Source organism: Malania oleifera, chromosome 13 (genome assembly GCF_029873635.1).
Source record: "Malania oleifera isolate guangnan ecotype guangnan chromosome 13, ASM2987363v1, whole genome shotgun sequence".
In the NCBI taxonomy this organism is placed as follows: domain Eukaryota; kingdom Viridiplantae; phylum Streptophyta; class Magnoliopsida; order Santalales; family Ximeniaceae; genus Malania; species Malania oleifera.
The window spans coordinates 62,704,731-62,727,169 of NC_080429.1; the positions used below are offsets into that span (position 1 = coordinate 62,704,731).

The following is a 22,439-nucleotide window of genomic DNA, read 5'->3' on the forward strand; positions in this document are numbered from 1 at the left end:
AAAGAATTACAATAGTATAACACGAAATTTTGAATAGTATGTGACTATTGGTTACCCTAAATTGTGAAAAGATAATCTTTATATAAAGTAGAAAATATAGTTACCATTTTCCCTAAGTTTGCTCCAAGTTTGGAAACTCAATCAGTTGAATTTCGAAAGAAATCAGCGCTTTAGGAAAGTTTAAAACATACGCTTCAGTTGTCTGAACTAGGAGATTAGTCACCTGAGTTAATTTAAATTAGCGCGTCAAAATAGACAGTAGCGGTTCAGTTGCCTGACCTCGATGGTTCAGTCGCCTGACTCTGTTCTGTTTCTTTATTAACATTGTAATAACATATTAGTCACCTAATGGATAATCATCAATCGCCTGAACACTAAGACACTTAGTGTTTTTCAAATTTCAATTCCAAAACTTAAATTGGTAACTTGGAAAACTTATTTTAGACCTTATGGAAATATTTTTCATGTTGTAAAACAGGTCTCTAAGTCCATAATGAATCCTAAAAGCTTCAACTTCAATATTGATAATAGAAGTACTTACATAAGACTTAACGAGATAAAAACAACTTCATGTTGTTTAGCTTTCAATTATCATTTGAGCTTTGATTAATTCTTCAATATACTTCATGTTCCTCATGACTTGTAGCTTTAAGTCTAAGCTTCAACAAACTTCTTTAAGTATAATCACTTTACTTCATAAATCACTTGAGTCCTGCACCTTAACTTAAAAGCACATTTAGTAACCTTGTTTTGTTATCAAAGTAAGATTAAGCCTTGTTAGGCCAACAATTGGTTACATAATTATATTTAATGTGTTTTGATGATATTAACCTATTTGTAGTTCCAAGTGTATCCTATCTTTGCAGATCATGTTTAGTACATATACAAGTGACGAATACATGATGGTACTGGATCAGAGGCAAAGATCGAACCGAGTGGACGTTCGAGCAGGAAAGATCAAAAGGATACTCACTTGGAAGAACTCAAGCACATCCAAGGAAGCTAATATAGAATCATTTGTAATGGGGAGTGTTTGAGGTAGTGTTTATTGTAACTCTTGCAGTTTTGTTTCACATATGTTTACTGAGCAAGAGTTGAGCAAATGCATATGCATATTAGTTCATAAGAGTATATAGGATATCACTTAAATGAAAAATAAGTTTTTTATTGTTTCATACTTAAGTTTTTTCAAAGTCAAAATCATGACTTATATGAAAATATCCAATATTCAACTTTGATTAAAATCAGACAAGTGTTAAGTGGTCTTAGTATTGTGAACTTTAATATATTTGGTCTCGATTGAGTCAAAACTATTTTTATGTACCTAAAGATTCAAGAAAATCAAGTATATTTTCATAAGGACAAGTTTTAAATTATATTAGTGTTACAATCTTTTAAAAGCTTGATCCTTGTTGGGTTTAAAACCTCATTTATGCATCTTTCAAATTTCTTGAATACTTTTCAGTGTTTAGAGCATAACTTTTGCTAAAAAAGTCTAAAAAGGGCGATCTTAGTATCTATGGAAAGTTAAGAAAAAATCCCAACACTTTTATGTTGGAGACTTTCACTGATTTGGGCAATCAGTCAACGACTTGGGGCAAATCGTCGACGATTTCAGGCAGAATGTGGCCCAAATGAACAGTCGACTAATTTGGGCAAACAATCGCCTAATTTGGTCAAATAGTCGACGATTTGCGTCAGGATTTAGTCCCCAACAGCTATAAATAGCTAGTTTTCAAAGAAAACAATTATTTTACATACGCAATGACCATAAAATGGCTAGTACTCCATTTTACCTATAAATACAAGTCCAAAGACTTGTTTTAAACATAGATTTTAGCAATCATACATTACTTACAAGCATACTTCAATTAGTTCGTCATCTTTGTGCTCAACTTCTCTCTTACTCTTCAATCTTGTGGGGAATCATTACTTTGAGAGAGTTGTGTGAGGTTTTCAAATGTATCAAATATCAGCTCATTTAAGGAGCATTGTTGTTGTATTTCATATTCATCTTGTAAGGGTTCTTTGTGAACCAAGATGTAAGGGATTCATTCCCTTGGAAAGGCTTTTGGTGAGCGTAAAGGGATTTGTTCCCGTATGAAGGCTCTTGGTGAGCGTCAAGGGATTTGTTCCCTTGTGTTGTAAAAGCTTCTCCACCGGTGAAGGAGGTCGTGATAGTGGATTGAGAATCCTTGAGTGTGTCTCAAGGCATGAAAGTAGGCAAGTGGCCGAACCACGTTAAATCGTTTGTTAAGCTTTTCTTCCCTAAACTCTTTAATTTATATATTGTGCTTGGTTTATATTATTTACATTGTGATATAATTACTCGCATCTTACCAAGATTTTATATTTTGTAGAGAAAAGCAAAAATACGTAAAAGAGTCCATTCATCCCTCTCTGGACTCTACTCTAGGGCCAAAATTTAATTTTGATTTTCATTAAACAACTTATCAAAATATCTCTGCCACCTCTTTTTGATGTCATTTTCTCTAATTAAAACTCTATCTTTCTCGTCCTTTATACATTTTACATCAAATAAATATTTGCATATTCTTTCTCTAACTCTATTAAGTTTATAAATGTCTTTTTTCTCCTTTTTTTGTGTCCAGTTTAGTATATAAAGTATCATAAGCTCTATGTTTAGCTTGACTAATAGATTTCCTTGCATTTTTTATTGCTTCTTTATATTTTTCAAGATTTTCTATATTTATGCAATTTTGCCATATTTTATACCAATTTCTTTTCATCTTAATTAACTTTTTGAACTTCTTGATCCCACCACAAACTTTGTTTACTATCCAAGTATCTTTCTTTTTACTCACCTAAGACCTTTTTTTCTATCCTTATGATAGAATTTTTCATTCTAGTCCAAACAGTATTTGCATCAACCTTATCCCCTACAGTCCAATCACACTCTTTGATTATTTTATCTTTAAATTTTATTATATTATCTCCCCTCAAGTTATATCACCTGGTTTCCTTGTAATAATTTGTGATACTCATTCTTTTTCATTTTTTATATGTATATCTAATACTAAGACTTTATGTTGTGTAACCAAACTCGTTCCTGAAATAACTTTACAACTTATAAGACAGATGATCCCCATTTTCGGTTAAAAAGAAATTTATTTATATTTTATTTTATTACATAGGACCTCCAGCCATCAACGAACCCTTCGGACCCCCTAGTGTGGCACAAAACTTACGGATCAGCGTCCTCCACCCCCAGGTCTCGCTGATTAGGGCAAAGTCCTGACGCGGACACGACTTTAGTACATTAGTTGGACGTTCGGCCAACCTGACCCCCGGGACACATCTCCATTACCATCCACGGTCTTCACTGGCTTACAGAGAAGTCTCACCATCCACGGTCCTAGTTGGCTCACAGAGCGAACTCTCACCATCCACGGTCCTCGTTGGCTTACAGAGTAAATTCTCACCATCTACAAGTACCGCTGGCTCCGTGAATATATCTACCTGGAATTGAACCCCCGATGCTCCTTCTTACGTGTTGATGCCTTTCCACCACACCATGTCCATGGGGGCTTTATTTGGCCTTTATTATACCTACTCTTGAAGGTTATTATATGTTATTCTCTCTTTATAAAACATGAATTCAGTACAATAAAATCGTAAGACATAGTAAAATCTAAGATTGTATCACCGACCTCATTTTTGTCTCCATATCCATGATCTCCATGTATCCTCTCATGTCCTATATTATATTTTCCTATGTGACCATTCGAATCAACTCCCATGAATATCTTTTCAGACATTGGTATCCCTTGTAAAATACTATCAATATCTTTTCAAAATTTGTCTTTTAAGATTTTTTGCTAGTCTTAGTTGGAGAGCATGTGCATTGATGATGTTCACTATCTCCAAGCTTAAAGTTATCATGATTTTAATGATCCTATCTGATATTTTTTTAACATCTACTATATTATCTTTTAGGTCTTTGTCTACAATAATATCGACCCCATTTTTATGTTTCTCTTTACTAGTGTACCAAAGTTTAAATACTATCCATATCTAGTACACATATTTTATGTGTCTTTTCATAAATTTATATATTCAACATATAGTAGAACATAATACACAAAATGAAAATACGAACTAATTTTGGTTGAACATGCATAAGTTTATTTGAAACTTTTAAAAAATTGCATTTTGAAATTTGGAAGAGATGGAAAAATATTTTAGAAATAAGTATTCCGAAAATAATACCAAGTGGAGAAATATAGTTAAATGTGAAGGATGCCAAAAAAAGGAGGCGACTTAAATATTTTATTTATTTATTTATTAATATTTTTCTAAAATATATAGATAATTTTAGTCTAACATGGGGTTATTACTAAATCATGTAAGGGCCAACGAGTTATGAAGACATATTAAATGTCAATAAGACTTCCTATGACACTTTTTAAAAAGTAGTTGAAGCGAAAGGTTTATTAGAAAATGACAATAGTATTCGTCAATGCCCTATAGAAGCATCAAACATTAGACTGCCATTGGCTTTAAGAAGATTGTTTGCAACAATATTAGTCTTATACAATTCGTCAGGTAAGAGATTTATGAAATGAGTTATGCACCTATGGTTGAAGACTATACATTGTCGCCCCCACGGGCATGGTGCGGTGAAAAGACATCAACATGTAATAAGGCGGATTGTGAGTTTGATTCCTAGTAGATGTACTCGAGGAGTCATGAAATATATTACCATTTCCCGTGGATGGTGGCGCGAGATGTGTCTTGAGTTTCGGGTTAGACGAAAGGTCAATTGATGGACGGAAATTATGACCGTATTCGAATTTTATCCCGTCAGCAAAACCTAGGGAAGGAGGACGTTGGCCATAGGTTTGGTGCCGCACGAGGGTCATTATGGACTTGAATGGAGTACGTCATAAAAAAAAAAAAAAAAAAAGGCTTATGCTAGACTCTTATATTTCCTTTCAAGTTCTATAAAAACTACCGTACGTCTTCTCCCTACAATTTCCTCCGTATCTTCTTCCTAAGAAAAACGGAAACGAAAGCCAACGCGGTTTTGTTTTTTGTTCAACCAACGACGATTCCGAGCCTTCCTTGGTCCCGTCCGCCCCCCCTCCAAAATGCAAAGCAGCCTCTGAGGTGACGCTGCTTCCTATCGTCGCATTCTCTCGGTTGATTGATCACATCCATCGTCGGGAGCGGAGAGGTGGGCCGGGATGGGGTGTTGCAGCAGCAGAAACGCTGATTCGAAAGCGAGTAGGATCTCCCGGTGGCGATCCACGGGCATTGTTGCTTTGCGCGACTCCAAAATGAAGGTAAATTTATTGTTCTTTGGGAATTTGGACTGGCTTCTTCTCTGCGTTTGCTTGAATTGTGAACTAATTTCGAGATTTTCGTTTGGATTTAATTGAGAGATTGTGTTTGTACTGGAGGAAAGTAGGAATTGATTGATGCAACAGTTCCATTTTGGCTGACTTGTTTGTTGGGCCGTAGCAATTGGTTTTGACCACGAATTTTGATTTTCTTCAAGAAGTTGGGGATTTTACCACTTCAATTGAACTCTGAAGCTGGTTTCAAAAAATGCGCATATACGCGTTGCGCGCACACACATACTAGCAAGCTTCCACATGCGTGCATAATATGTTTCCATTTTTTAATATAATTACTTTTTGTATTTTATTTTTATCTATTTTTCTAACTTAGTTAAATTTATTTTCTGAATCACAACATGAATTATAAGTTGTTGGGCAAAATATGGTCTTTTACAATTTTTTGATTGAAATTTCAAATTTATTGGAATAATTTTAAATGGCTGAAAATATACCTCGTAAGAAGAATTGTAATCATGGATTAGTAATCAGTTTGTTAGTACAGGTTACGTGCTAGTTTTAATTAGTTATAAGTTACCTCATAATTTTCTATGTTACATTACATCTCTTCACAATTCAACCAATATTTCTGTAAGTGTTAAGAAGTGAAAAGTGGAGACCTAAGTGAAAAATCCCCTCTATGTATCTTCTAGTGATCGGACACACATGAATGCATGTGTAATGTCTTTGCATTTATATTTGAATATTTTATGACTTAAGTAAATTTATTTTTGTCTACTCACTTTCACAGTATGAATTATTGTAAATTATAGGACAAATGAAATCTTGCAAATTATTTTTGATTGAGATTTATTATTTATTGAAATATTTCAATTTTTGAGGTCTTTGGTTGGAATGTACTGCACGGATTATTTTTGAGACGAAGTTGAATTTGTGTTTGGTGGGAAGAGATTTAGTTCTTGACTTCTTTATAGTGTATTGGGTTTGGAATTTTTAGAGAAGCTAGCTTTCAGGATTTAAATAGGGATTGGAATAATTGGTAGTGTTGATTTCTATATTTTGTTGTTTTAATTTTTTTCTGGTTTGTTCCTGATTTTTTTGGGAGATGTCTTATTGTCCCACCTTGTAAGTTATTTTTCCAATTAATCAATTTCTTTTGCTATAAAAGAAAGAAAAATAGAGACCAAAGAAATTTTTTTTTTTTGGATTTGTTATTGGTTGCTTATAACATATTTATTTTTTAGTTCTAATTATTATACAATACTGAATATTTTTTTATACTACATTTTCTTCATCTTTTTTTGGGTTTTATAAAGATATGTGCCAGTCCATAAAATTCTATCATATGTAAGGTTTTAGAAAATTTGCTTCTTCGAATTAAATTACACAGCTTGTGGCCACAAAAGGAATGCTGAATCTGAGTAAGCGCTATTTAATCACAATAGGTCCAAAACGAAATCATGCATATCCAACGATGTAAATAATCATATTTGAGAGGGATATTGATGTCACATATGTCAAAAAACACAACCTGTTGACTATTGTATACATAGGTATGCAAGAATATCCAAGAGGGATATTGATATGATGATCGTCAAAATACGCACAACTTCGTACCATCATATACAATATTTAAGTGTGGTTGAAAATTATATGGCTAAATTTCATTAGTATGCATGTTTTACAAAAATGCTTAAGCTTTGAAGAAGCTTATTGATACTAAAAATGAAAGATCTTGGAACACAACAAAATGACATTGGGTCAAAATATTTCCAAAACAATCCAAGCATCTATCCAATATGCTTAAGCTTCAAAGAAGCTCATTTAGATTAAGATCGAAAGTTCTTGGAACATAATGAAACTAGATTGGCAATTCAACAGTTTATATTATTTGTCATAAACAAGAATTATATATGTGCACACCACACGATAGATGACAATAAAATGACCAATTCATAATATTTTTGCAAGAATAGCAAGTCATCAAAATAAAGTTGCCACTATAATAACAACATACTCCTACAAACCCAAATGTAACTAAACCCATGTGTGTTTTTAAGTTTGTGAAGAACTTTAGGGAGTGTTTGTTTTGTGGAATAAAAAATATTACCATGGAATGACTTTCCGAGGAGATGCTTACCTTATTGAAATATTTTTGTTTGATTTGCATTGTAAGATTTCCAAGAGTGTACATAGAATTTCCATTTCAATATTTGGTTCAACATGGGAATCCTAGGCATTTCTAAAAGATGATCGTTATACCATTGACATGTGTAACAATATATGAAAAATGCTATACAAAACCTACTAAGAATACATAATTAAATCTATCCTAATATTTTAACAATCATATAATTTAAAAATTTAAACACTTAAATAATCAATTAAGGCGGTGTTTGGTAATTGGGAATCAACTTTAGGATTCAGAATCATTCCATTCCTAACATTTGTTTTACAGTAATCTCATTTCAATTCCCATTTGATGTCGGAATGGGATTCCCCTTTTTGCCTACATTTTAATTCTTGAATCTTATTCCAGAATCAAATTCAGATTCCTGAAAAACACAATATTTATTATAATATTATAATTTATATTAACATAATATAGTATATATTACATAAATTTAAAAAATAATGTTAAGATTATGATATCGTTATTAATATTTAAAATATTATAATATATTTTAATATAAATATTAAATCATCATTATTAATATTTTTTATTATATATAATAATGTTATAACATATAAAGATTAGAACAATATTAAATGTTAAATATTATGTATACTTGTGATATGACTATTGATTTATTATAGTATTATTTTTAATCTTAAAATAAATAAAGAAACTTAATTATTTATTATCATCAATTATAAATATATAATAGTAAAATTGAATGATGATATAGTATAGAAAAATATATAATACTATTGCATATTATATATATGTAGGTAGATATATATTATAATGTAACATTTTATATAATATAATAAGATATATAATACATAAATATAAAGAATAAAATTAATATAATACTATATATAATATAATATGATATATCACATATATCTAGAAAATAATATTAATATTATAGCATCATTAAATATGAATATACAATATTATTTTAAATAAAATATATTTTAATATATTTATATTATATATAATAATATTATAACCCATAAAAAGTAATAGAATAGCATTAAATTATAGAATGCTATGATATAATTGTGGTTATTAGTATGTGTACCCTTAAAATAATATAAAATATACTATATAAAAAATGAATAAAATACTATTGTGTAATATAATGCTATGGTGTTGTTTTATTATTTTATTATTTTATCTCAAAGGAGCGTTGGAAACATAAACATATAATAAATTATGTTTTAGTGTTATAATATATGATAATTTTATTTACATTTAATAAATTACATATTAAAAAAATAATCTTCATAAAAATGTAAGATAAAATATAATATTAATACTATAGTTAAGACAAAATAATAATATAAAATATAATATTAATAATATAGTTAAGACAAAATAATAATAAAAAATATAATAAAATATAATGTGCAAAGCATAATCAAGTACATAATTATCAAAGTGATTTTATTGTAAAAAAAAATTATTATATAGCTTAATAAAATAATAGTATGTAATAATTACATATCTATAAAGTTATTATTCCATATTAAATTAATTAAATAAATTTTTTTATACTATAATGACATAATAGCTCAATCAGGCGCATTTTTGATTTCTATAGATGTATGTTTGGACACTATAATGTAATTTTGATTCTGATTTCTTGCCGAACCAAACATGAGAGAGGAATATGACATTCCGTTTCCGATTCTGATTCTGATCCCGATTCCAATTTCAACTATGAACCAAATGCTACCTAAAAGAAATAATTGGGGCAATTTATCTAAATATTAACCATTATATTGAATTACTATAACACAATCATAATCATACTATCATTTTATTAATAATTATTGTTTTAAATATAATACTAGTGCAACTTGCTGAAATAGTGAGGGCTATTTGACACAAAAAAGCAGGATTCTTATAGAACTTTCCTATGGGAAGGGTGGGAATAGGAAGCCCATGTTTTGTAGGAATCCTTTCATTCCTATGAGTGTGAACGTTCTCGCCCTGTCGAATTCTTATGCTCAGTCAAACATGGGAATGAGATGCCACGGTTTCTTGGAATCTTGAAAGATGATGTGAACCAAATGTCCTTTGTAGGAGTTAAACCCTTGGTTAGGAGATCCATAGGCATGCATACTACAGTTATGTGCTCAAAGGCAAGTTTAGGGCTCGTGATCCTCCCTTTAAAAAACAAGAATTTAATGTTTATATGTTTTAAGCATGGAGAACTTTTGTTGTGTTGAGAGAATCTAAATATCTTGATAATGGCCTTGTAATAGAATCAACAACTTTTGCTCCCTATGATTGTGGGGCCTCCCTCACTCTACCCTCTTGTCTTCACCTGTGGCGGACATGAAGCGTTTGGTGTGGATCGAGAGGAAAACCTTCAACTTCACCATAGAAAGGGAGAAAGCTAACATCTTGAGGCTTACAAAACTTTGCAACTTGTCGCATGTCTATTTTTTCTGGAGATTGAGGAGCTTGTTTGGTTCCTTCAAGACGGGGGGAGATTTTTAGAGCTCAAGAAGAGTCGCCCCCTTGACTTTGTGGTTTTGCAAAATGAGGAACAAGGAGAAAACCTTGTTGCTACTCTTGAAGTCGAACAAGCATGGTAGGTTCATCTCCTTTATTGGAATCGACAACGGTGATTGGAGGCATTTGGTCTTCTCAAAGGGTTTCAATTTGAAGGGGTGGCGCAAAATCTCTAATGCTGCAATTGAACTGAACTGATGCCTCTTTCCGCCCTCATTTTGGGAGCCCAAGTCCAAATCACAATGCAGACCCTTGCCCCCCTCCTCGAATTTGGAGTTTTGAAGACCTCAACCCCTGCTGTAACCATTGTGACCTTGTTGAATCTTGTATTAGCTTGAACTTGCACTCGCTATGCTTGGCCTCATTGTCGCAAACCCATTCAATTGATCTTGATAGTTGACCAGCTGCAAGAAACTCGCGGAATGGGGAATTCGTCTAGTTTTGTGCACTCTTTGTGAGTGTTGTTGATGAGAAAAACTTAGGCTGGAGACTTTTATTGGATGGTATTAGCTTTAAATCTCTCAGCCCCTCCACCGTGAGTAGCTAGAGAGACGTTTTGAGGAGGTGGAAATCCTTCATGCCAGCAGAGAATGCAATGGAGACAAAACATTAGGGCCAGGTGGGTTCTTCTTTTCTTTCTTTCAGTCAAATGAGGGTGTGCTCAAGTAGGACTATCAACACCTTTGAGGAATTTTTTAGATCATGTAGTGCAACATGAGCACCACTTTCCTTACTCTGATTTTGAAGAAATTTGGAGCAGCCAACATGAAGGACTTTTGCTCTATCAGCTTGGTGGAAAGTATTTATGAGATCCTTGCTATGAGGATCAAAAGAGCTGTACCGAAAGTCATTGGGCTACATCAACACGCCTTTGTGGTTGGAAAATAGATAATGGATGCAGCTCTCATAGCTAACAAAGTGGTGGATGCTTATCGGAGGGAAAAGAAAAACAGCCGATGTGCAAGCTCGACATGGAGAAGGCCTTCGATTACATAAACTAGAACTTTATTCTCTATAGAAAATGAGCTTTGGGGAGTGCTGGTGTAGATGAATCACAAATTGCATCAACACTCCAAGTTTCTCAATGTTAATCAATGGGTGCCTGATAGAGGACCACCTATACCCCCTAGGCCGCCCATTCGGCACCCAAATTTTAGGCATAAGTTTGGGAAGGTTTAGGAAAGATGTGTGTGGAGACCTCTTTGTATATTTTTTAGTGACTTCTTTTAGTATTTGTAATTATGTGTTTAGTTGGGTCTAATTTGTAAATATGTGTTAGTTGTATTAGCGGTTTAAGTGTTGGACATGCTAGTGGATGTACAGTTATTGTTTGAATCAGATTGCAGTTTCCCTCTCTGCCTCTCTCTCTCTCTCTCCCGCAGGTTCTTCTTCTTCTTCCTCCTCCTCTTCCTCCCCCTCCTCCTCTCTTCTCCTTCTCTTATCTCTCTTCTGATTCCGTCTCTCACCTCTGTTCTGTTCTGTTCTTCCCCTTCTCTGTTCTTCTCTTTCTGTCCTGTGTCCCCACTGCTGCTGCTGCTGCTGCTTCTCTTCTTCTTCTTGAAAAGACCAGTCGTGTCCCTAACATTTGAGCAGCCTTTCCCACCAACCAGACCACAACAACTCCCTTACCACCACAATCAGACACCCTTCTTCCTCCTCCTCCTCCTCTCCTTCTTCCTTATCTTATCTCTCTTATGATTCTGTTTCTCACCTTTGTTCTGTTCTGTTCTGTTCTGTTCTTCCCTTTCTCTGTTCTTCTCTTTCTGTCTTGTCTCCTCACTGCTGCTGCTGCTGCTGCTGCTTCTCTTCTTCTTCTTGAAAAGACCGGTCGTGTCCCTAAAATTTGGCCACCCTTTCCCACCAACCAAACCACAACACCTCCCTCACCACCACAATCAGACACCCCCGAAACACGTTCCTTTGCAATATCATCTCCATCTGATAAGGTAGTGGCCCCCACGTGCCACCTAAAACTACCCCAGCCAGCAGCCCTTCTAAATTCCCTATTTCCTGCATTTTTTTTGCTAAACCTCAACCATCGTTGGAATTCTTACCCCCTGATCCACCTCCAGCCTGAACCCCATCGCCAGAGGTCCATCGCCGGCAGATCACATGCTCAACGCGCTGGCCACGTGTGTGGGGAAGTTGCTGGAATTCCCCTGTTTTGCCCAGACTCGCGAGATATTGCTTCCTGCCTTGAGAATTTGAACTGTTTCTTGTGATTATGATGTTTTCTGAGGATTAATTGAGTAATCAAGTTTGGTTTGCATTTTTGAGATCAAATACAGTTTAATATTGGGCTGTCCAAGCAAATTTCAGACTTTTGAAGCCTCATCAGCATTCAGATCGAGTTCCAACTACTGTTTGACGGCTGTTTTTCTGAGAATTGGAGAGTAGGGACTTGAGAAATTGCTGGACTAACATTGGAATTCGATGGTAAACTCAATTTGTGCTCCAATTCCTTGGCAGGGTGAACAAATTCTCACATTTTCTTGACTATTGTTTGTATGACTATGGAAAATTCGTAGTTGCATAATTCCAAGTTTCTTATTACCCTTAAAAAAAAAATCTGCACTTTGTTCTGTAAATTCCCCTAGGTAATTCATCATTGCATCCTTGTTCATATACATGGTCAATCCCACGTTGCCATCTTATTTGAGACCATATCCATTCATATGCATAATGTTCTATAGCTTTATGTTTGTGCATTGTTGTAATTTTAGGATTCATATTATTCATAGTCAAGTTTAGTCCTCCTCAGCATAATTGCAGCATATTGCATTAACCATGGTCACCAACAAAATCATTGACACCAATTCCACTGAAATTGCACCAAATGACACCAAATCCTTGTCTGCCCGATTAGACACTCTTTAAGAGTTTGTGGACCAAAAGTTTGAGTCCTTCACACTGCAGTCTGTTAGGCACCCTAGCAACTCCCCATATTTAGTAGGGTCAGCCCAGGGTATCCTCCCTAATCCCGGGGATCCTTTAGTACCTAACAATATGAGTCAGGCTCCAAAAAACAGATTGATAGGCTAATTCAGCCCCTCCAGCCTTTGGATAATCAGAGTCTAGGTTTGAGGAAGGTAACCTTGAGGAGTTTAATGATGTAGGGTACCAACCTAACCCTAGGCATGCTCCACATTCCCTTAGGCAGGGTTGGGAAGACTATGAAGATGTTACAAAAAAGGTCAAGGTGGATGTGCGTGCTTATGATGGGAAACCTGACCCAAGCTCCTTTTTAGATTGGGTATTGAAGATGGAGGACTTCTTTAATTGGTAATGTATATAGGGAGAGGATAAAGCTTGGTTTGCCAAGATAAAACTTGTAGGACCGGCAAAGAAGTATTGGATATACAAGAACCCTAGAACAATTGGGTGAAGCTCCTATTAACAGATGGGAAGTGATGAAACAACGATTGAAAGAAAAGTACATCTCTCCTTCCTTTAAGAGCCAGTTGTTTAGCGAGCTCTTGAGCCATAAACTAACCATTACTGTAGCTAGCTACATTGATTGATTTGAGGAATTGATGCTTAGGAGTGATGTTGTTGAGGTCACACATCACACTATAACTAGGTTTTTGAATGGTCTTAAGTAGGATGCTAGGCGAGGGTTTGAATTTTTTTCCTAGAGTCTTTAGAGGCAACCTATCAGAAAGCGCTCGCCATTGAAAGGTACCTCAAGAGCTCTCATAGGTCTTCATCTCAAGTGAGTGAGTCACATCAGTCTAAATCCTTTCCTCACCTTAGGTCTACTATCTCTCTGTCTACCCCTAGAGAGAGTTATGCGAAGCAAATAGAGTCATATCATGTTGTTCGCTCAAGTGGACCTAGCATTCCTCAAGCTGGTAGCTCATTTGTGCAGTGTCATTGTTGCCATGCTAGAGTTCATATTGTTGATGAGCTTTAGCTTTAGAGCGCGAGATTGATGATTTGCCCGATTGTGAGGATCAGGTTGTAGATGCAATTGAGTACTCGGGATACGAGGGTGAGCTTGTAGATGTTTTTGAGGAGGATGACCACCATGTGAGTGTGGTTAGGTGTGTCTTATCCACTACCATAGATAGTGAAAATTGGAAACGAACCACCATTTTCCTCACCTTCATTTGTTGTGGAGAGAGGACATGTAAGCTTGTTATTGATGGGGGTAGTAGCATGGATGTGATCTCCAAGGCTACTCTAGTAAGAGTAAACCTTAAAGGAGAGCCACACCCTCAACCTTTTAAGGTGAATTGGGTAAATAGGACAAATCTACCCTTTTATCGAGAGGTGTCTTGTACCCATCCAGATAGGAGATTATAAGGATAGGGTCTATTGTGATGTACTCTTGATGGATGTTGCCCATGTCTTGTTGGGGCGAGTGTGGTTATTTGGTCATGAATCATGATGTCACTAATCATGGTAGGGAAAACACTTTATGTGTTTAGGCACAAAGATAAGAACATCACTTTGACCTGTACCAAGCCTACCCCAAAAGATCCTATGTTAAGGAACAAGATAGTCCGTTAAGCCCCAGTTCAAAGAAATATTCACTTGCTTAATCATAGGACTTTTGAGTGAGAAAGCTTAGAAAACAGGTGCATTTTAGCAGTCATCGCTCAAGAGGTTCCTTCTAAAGATCAAGAGTCGTTATGTGACTGCCCTCTTGAGGTGGGAGAGTTGCTAGCTGAGTTCTCTAATCATGGTTTTAAATAAAGGCTGCGACCGTTACGTAACGCCGTTATGTAAAGGGTTTTTAGGTTACCGATACCGTTACACACCGCGAAATCGGTGGGAAGAAAAATCACGGCCGTTACGGACCACGACCGTTATGTAAAGGCCGCTACGGCCGTTACGTAACCGCTACAAGACTGTTATGCCAAAAAAATATTTTATTTTTTACTTTTTCTTCTCACTTTTTCTCTCTCTTTCATATATCATTCTCAATATACCAAGTGGCAAGAGGGGGAAAAGATTATAATGAGGATGACAATGATACAAAATTTACTTTTTCTTTAAATACTCACAATAGATGCATTAATTAACAATTTCAAAATACAAACTTGTTAGGAATTTTTTTTTATTAATATTAGTAATGTGATATTTATGTTCTTTATTTTTCAACTTCAACCTTCTTTCTTTTCTAGCTATTTTATATTTATATTATTTGTATGTCTTATGTGTCTAATAGACTAATGGAGTGTATAATGTATTTTATTTTATTAATTCATTTAGCATACATAAGAATTTATCACAGATAAGAACAATGAGAAGTATAAATACGCGCACACACGTAATTTTCTATCAATGATGGTTTAAAACAAATGTAAACTTGTTGCCCTTACCAAATAACTTAGTTACTCGAACTAAAGGGTCCAAAATACACTAAAACCCTTTCTAAGAATGGCCAAAAGCTTAAAACATGCAAGTATGCTAATATGCACAAGGTTGTGCGTGCTTCAAAAAAATTCACGGCCGTTACACCCGCTTCCCGTTATGTAACATCCGCTACTCCTGCTTCCCGTTACACCTGTTACCGTTACGTTACGTTACCCGCTACCGCGATTTAAAACCATGTCTCTAATGTTGTGCCTAGTGAGTTACCTAGTGAGCTACCATCTATGCGAGACATTCATAATGCCATAGATCTCATTCTAGGTTCATAGTTGCCTAACTTGCCACATTATAGGATGAACCCTAAAGAGCGTGTGGAGTTGAATAGGCAAGTAGGAGAACTCCTTGACAAGGGCTTTGTGAGACATAGCCTTAGTCCATGTGCTGTACCTACTCTTATAACTCCAAAAAATGATAGATCTTGGAGGATGTGTGTGGATAGTAGAGCCATTAATAAAATCACCTTAAAGTATAGGTTCCCTATCCCTAGACTTGAGGATATGCTTGACATGCTTGCTGGCCCTAGTTGGTACTCCAAGATTGACTCGCGTAGTGGGTATCACCAAATTTGAATTAGACAGGGGGATGAGTGGAAAACGACCTTTAAGACCTAGGATGTTTTATTCGAGTGGTTTGTCATGCCATTTGGTCTTTCTAATGCGCTTAGCACTTTTACAAGGGTTATGACACATATTCTGCAGACATTCATAGGAAAGTTCCTAGTGGTCTACTTTGATGATATACTGGTCTGCAATAAGTCTAGGGAGGAGCACCTGATACATCTTCATGAGGTCTTTGTCACCTTGAGAGAAGTGAAGTTGTTTGCTAACCTCAAGAAGTGCAGCTTCGTACAGTCTAGTGTACTTTTTCTTGGTTTTGTGATTTCCGCGCAAGGAATAGCCATTGATCTAGAAAAGGTTAGAGCCATTAGAGTGGGGTCTGAGCCTTGGACTATTACTGAGGTTCATAGTTTTCATTGCCTAGCTACTTTCTATAGGCGATTCAGAGGGCATTTTGGCACCATCATGGCTCCTATCACTAAGTGTTTGAGAGGTCAAAACAGAAGATAATTGAAGCACCTGTACTTAGGCATCCTGACTTTGGTAGAGTTTTTGAGGTGGCTTGTGATGCCTTTAGGATAGGTATAGGTGGGCTTTTGAGTCAGGAGGACATCTGATAGCATTTTTCGGCATTACACATATGATAGAAGAGTTTTATGCTGTAGTCAGATCCCTCCAACATTGGAATACTACTTGTTACGCCAATAGTTTTTACTCTTCTTTGACCACCTTGCTTTGCAATATTTGAGCTCGCAGAAGAAGTTGAAGTGCGAAGCATGCTGGTTAGATAGAGTTTCTCAATGGGTACACTTTTGTTCTCAAGCATCATTCCAGTGTCGAGAATAAAGTGGTTGATGGCCTTAGTAAGGTATGCCGTTATTCTCCATATCTTGAGAGCTATGGTCATTGGGCTTGATCATTTGAAGGATGAGTACTCCACTTGCCCTATTTTTGGGATTATCTTTCAGTAGGTGAGTGAGGGCCACCATAAGGATTTCGTAGACTTTATCATCCGGGAGGGATGCCTATATAAAACTACTTGGTTATGCATTCCCCACACTTCCTTTAGAGATCTTTTAGTTCGGGAATTGCATGCTGTAGGGCTAGTTGGTGACCTAGGGAGGGATAAAACTATTGCTTTAGTTGAGGATAGGTTTTGCTGGCCTTCCTTATAGAGGGATGTTGATAGGATAGTGTCTCAGTGCTGCACTTGTCAGTTAGCCAAAGCTAAGAGATACAACACTGTTCATTATACCACCTTGCCATTGCCACACATGGCTTGGAGAGACCTATTTATGAATTTTGTTCTTGACTCCCCAAAACAGCCCGGGGACATGATTCCATATTTGTTGTCAGGTGGTATTAGGTTTGGAAGTTAACCTTGGAAAAAGTAGAATCATTCTGATTGGCGAAACTGCAGTTGACCTCTCCTTGCTACCGTTTTGGACTGCAAGATGGGAACTTTCCCGACCAATTACCTTGGCTACCCCTTGGCGCAAAATTGAAAGATAAAGGAATGTGGGATCCCATCATTACTCTCATTAGAAGTACCTTGACAAATCTTCCCATTTATTTCATGTGTCTCGTACCCCATTCAGCTTCTGGTGCCAAGAGACTTGAAGGAATTCAAAGGAGGTTTCTTTGGGGGAGTTTAGGGGCGAAATTCAAGTTCCACCTTGTCAAATGGCATGGTAAAGCAACCTATTTGTTCAGGAGGCTTGGGTTTGAAAAGTCCCTCCACTTTCTCAATAAGGCTTACTAGGGAAATGGTTATGGAGATTCATGGTAAAGAAGGATTACCTTTGGCGGTGAGTCACTGCTGTGAAATCTGGGCTTGAACATAATGATTGGATCTCTCAGGTTGGCAGATGATCACATGTTGTAGGGGTGTGGAATTTCATTAGAAGAGGCTGGAATGATTTCTTTTCTTGTATTAGATTCCATGTGGGGAATGAGCACAACGTTTAATTTTTGGCATGATGTGTGGCACGATTAGAAGGCCCTTAGTGTCTTATTTCCAGCCATCTACAACTTGGCCTGCAACAAAGATGCCTGCATTAGTTATCACCACCAAACCTCAGATCAGGGGCTCTTTTGGAACATCCCCTTAAAAATGTGGAAGATTGGGAACCAGCTCACAGACTTCAACAGTTATCTTTACAACTTTCAGCACCAAAATAGTTCAAATCATCCAGTTTGGACCTTAGACAAGAAGGGGGTCTTCAGCGTTAGTTCCTTCTACAGGAAACTCTTTCTTTTGGAGTTTAACAATAATAATTTCCTGGACTCAGATTTGGAAGACAGCTGTCCCCCACATAAAAAGTTGTTTTTTTCTTGCCTGAGAGGCAACACATTGTAGGATCTTGACTTTGGATAACTTGAAAAGAAAGGGGCTGTCTGTTGCAAACAGATGCCCCCTTTGCCTGGCTGATGCGGAGTAAGTTGAGCACATCCTCCTTCATTGGCCCTGGACCAACAATCTTTGGAATATGGCTCTGACTTTGAATGGACAATGGTCGGTTATCGCCAAGTCAGTGGGAACGGAACTTTTGGCCTGGAGAGGGATTCGGGCGACAAAAGAAAGAGAAAGGCCATGTCTCTCATTCCTCCTCACAATTTTATAGTGCATTTGGAAAGAGAGGAACATGAGAGTGTTTAATAACTCAACCTTAACACTGCAAATCAGCAAAGAGCAGTGGTTTACTGAGGTTACTAGCTCTGGCATAGTGGGATTGTTGTAAATGATTTTAATGTAATCTTTGATTTTTGTGACACCCTTTAGGGTGGTTGACTTTCTATATTGCTGGCTGGCATCCCCTTGATGCCTTTTCAATAAATTCCTTTTATTTATCAAAAAGAAAAAAAAAAAAGGAAAAGAGAAGAATCAACAACCTATAACGTTATAACAAGGCGCATATATTCTGTCTCCATAATTGAGGTAGCTGTGAGAGTTTGTTTAATAATCTTCCAAGAACAACTCCTCTTGCTATCTTGAAAATATAATCAAAGGTAGACTTCCTATCATTTAAGCAACCTATATAATCAACATAAAAATATCCAACCATCTTAAGGTGATTTGTTGCTTGTAAGTAAGCATATAATCTTTAATACCCTACAAATATCTCATCAATTTCTGTGCAGTTTTCAGTTATACATCCCTGAATCAGTCAAGTATCTACCAAGTACACCAACTGCATTAGCAATATTATAATGCCTGCACACTTGGGCGTACATAAAGCTTCCACGTGCATATGAGGGCTCAGCCATTCATTTTCTATCGTCGTCATATTTAGGACATTGAGCCTTTAGAAGTTTCCTATGTTTCAAGACAAGTGCAATATAAGGTGAATGAGATTACATAATAAACATGTTTAGAACTCTCTCAACATAGTTTTCTTAGACATGCCAAGAATGTCCTGTAATTTATCATCACAGATTTGTACACTAAAGCAATATTGGCATCACCAAATCCTTCATGTCAAACTAACATTACAACAGTTGTTTCATCTTATCCAGAGGACCACAAACATTGATAGCAAGCAATATATTATCGAATTACAAACTTGCTCCTGCTTGTCTTCAAACATACACAAGGGTTGGCACTGTCCTTTAAATCCACAGGAAGTGACGATCTCAATAAACTTTGGCTACCACTATCTTGAAGCCTGTTTTATTCTATAAATAGACTTTCTCAATTTGTGCACATGATGCTCCATACTGAAATCGTGAAGCCCTAGATCAAGATGGGCTGCCAAGGCTTTTGAAATTCAAAAAGACTCTTGATACTAGGTTTCTATGGTCAATGCCTCTTGTTGGAAAGTTTCCCAATTTACCCGATCAACTCTCCTTGATTATAGGCAAGGTATTAAATTTCGATTTCGACTCAAATTTTAAGCTCCAAAAGTACAAAAATTTCGATGGAAATTTCGATTTCAATGTCAATTTCAATTTCAATTTGAAAAAATAATGGAAATTAATCGTAAAACATGGAATTCTTTGTGAAACATAATAATATAAGTTTTAGGACTAATATATTACAAATTAAATGCATCTATGTTTTGTATGAGGTGGTAAAGTTGTAAAATAGTATGTGTATCAAACATATTTGTAAGATAATATACATTAAACATATTCAGTTAATACAAATGAAATTCATAAATCATTTAAATATTATTTATTATACAAATAATGATAATTTAGAAATAAATGGTTAAATAAAATGTTGTTGCAAGTTTATTTTTTCATATAATTTCAAAAGCAATTGTAATAATCTTTTGTTTCGATAAAATAAATAAAATAAATTAAGATAGAAATTTCACTTCACTCTTAAATTTATCATTTGAATTCTGATGAAATTTTACGTATGGTTAAAGGTTCGACAAGTTTCGCTAAAATTTCGAGATTTTGATAAATTTCGAATGATTCGTTGAGATTTCGATGGAAATTATGCAATACGGAAATCGATTGCCATTTCGATTTTGAGGATGAAGAAAATCGGAAATTTTGACAATTTCGTGGAAATTTAAAACCATGGTTATAGGAGAAGTTTTTGTAATTTTGTAAATATTCTTAGGAGATATTCTAGGATATATTCTTAGGAGATATTCTAGGAGATTTATTAGCAATTATCATTCTTCCCTTTTGTTATTCTTTCCTTTTAGATTATCCTTGTAGTCTATAAGACATTCAGATTATACCTTATTTTAAAATAATAAGAAATAATTTTTCAATCCTTCACCACTTCTAGATGGTATCAAAGCTTGGTTTTCTTTTCCTTTCGGTAGGCATAGCCTCTAAAACCTAGGCCTTATTGCCTTAACCCTGTTCAGCCTCCATTATGTCTGAAATTTTCCAAACTTCCACCATGGCCAAACCTGAACTTGTGGTCAACACCAAAACTGAAACCAAAGTAGCCCATACTGAACGCCATTCAATCCAAATCAAAAATATCCATCTCAATGAAGCCAACTTCTTGAGATGTTCTTAGTCAGTTCGAATGTATATCCACAGGAGAGGTAAGATTGGGTACCTTAAAACCAAGGGCCTTGACAAAGCAAACCCATCATATGCTATATGGGATGCTGAAAATTCCATGATTATGGCTTGGCTTGTGAATGCAATGGATGAAGATACTAGTGCTAATTACATGTGCTATCCTACTGCAAAAGAACTCTGGGATAATGTTAGCCAGATGTATTCTGATCTTGGAAATTATTCTCTGATTTATGAATTGCAACCAAAAATTGGCAAGACCCAACAAGGGAAAGACAGTGTGACAAAGTATTTTAATGTCCTTAAGGGATTGTGGCAGGACTTGGATCTATTCAATGATTATGAATGGAAAAGCCCTGATAATTGCAACTACAATAAGAAGATGGTGGAAAATGCAAGAATTTTTAAATTCTTGGCTGGACTCAATGATGAGTTTGATGAGGTTAGGGGGAGGATTCTTGGTAGACAACCTCTGCCTCCAATTGGAGAGGTATTTTTTGAAGTGAGACGTGAAGATTGTTGTCGGAATGTTATGCTAAAGAAAAAAGGGGCTGATGGAACAGTGGAGAACTCGACTTTGGTTGCTGCTAATGCCTTTGTACAGCGGTCATATCCCAATAAAAAATTTTGAGTATGGTGTTACTATTGTACTAAGCCGCGTCATACCTGAGAAACTTGCTGAAAACTACATGGAAAACTAGCAAATTGGAAGAGCAGCAAACTTGGACCTAGAAACAACCAAGTGATTCCTAGAGCAAATGAAGCCTAGACCAATGTTCTAAGTTCAGAGCAGATGGATCAACTTCTTCAACAGCTGAAATCCAATTCGATAGCCGGTACTTCTATTGGTTCCTTGGCCCAAACAGGTAATATACCGAGTGCCTATTCTAGTTCTGCCTTTGCACCATGGATTATTGATTCGGGTGCATCCGACCATATGACCAGTATATATCAATTGTTTCAATATTATTATCCTTGTCCGGGTAATAAAAAGGTTAGGATTGCAGATGGGAGTCTTTCATCCATTGCAGGAGTAGGTTCAATTAGAATTAAAATCTGCCCTTCATGTTCCTAAACTTACATGCAATCTTCTGTCTACTAGTAGATTATCCCGTGATTCTAACTGTCATGTCTTATTCCTCGATTCTCATTGTGAATTTTAGGACCAGAACTCTGGGGGCGATGATTGGCAGTGCTAGGATGATCGATGGCCTTTATTATTTTGATGATACCCTATTCAACAATAAACAAGCTCAGGCTTGAGTGGTAGTACTAGTCCAATCCCTGTGCGTGATCAAATAATGCTTTGGCATCTTAGATTATGGCATCCTAGTTTTTCTTATTTAAAGTAATTGTTGCCTAGTCTGTTTAAAAATTTGGATTGTACTTCTCTTCATTGTGACATTTGTCATTAATCTAAAAGTCATCGAGTTCCTTATAATTCAAAAGGCTAACGTGCATCAAAACCTTTTTATTTGATTCATAGTGATGTTTGGGGTC

The 22,439-nt window shown here is 35.8% G+C and overlaps 1 protein-coding gene across 2 annotated transcripts in view; it reads left to right on the forward strand.

Moving 5' to 3' along the window:
• The first annotated feature begins 4,937 nt into the window (after nucleotides 1–4,937).
• The window catches only part of LOC131146538 (plant intracellular Ras-group-related LRR protein 7), a 66,556-nt gene continuing 49,054 nt past the window's right edge, over nucleotides 4,938–22,439 (forward strand). Inside the window, exon 1 of one of the 2 annotated variants that reach the window (XM_058096180.1) lies at nucleotides 4,938–5,306. In XM_058096180.1, the coding sequence (XP_057952163.1) occupies nucleotides 5,208–5,306 (99 nt within the window). In that variant the 5' untranslated portion in view covers nucleotides 4,938–5,207. The remainder of the gene's footprint in view (nucleotides 5,307–22,439) is intronic. The other variant, XM_058096181.1, reaches the window with a different exon arrangement.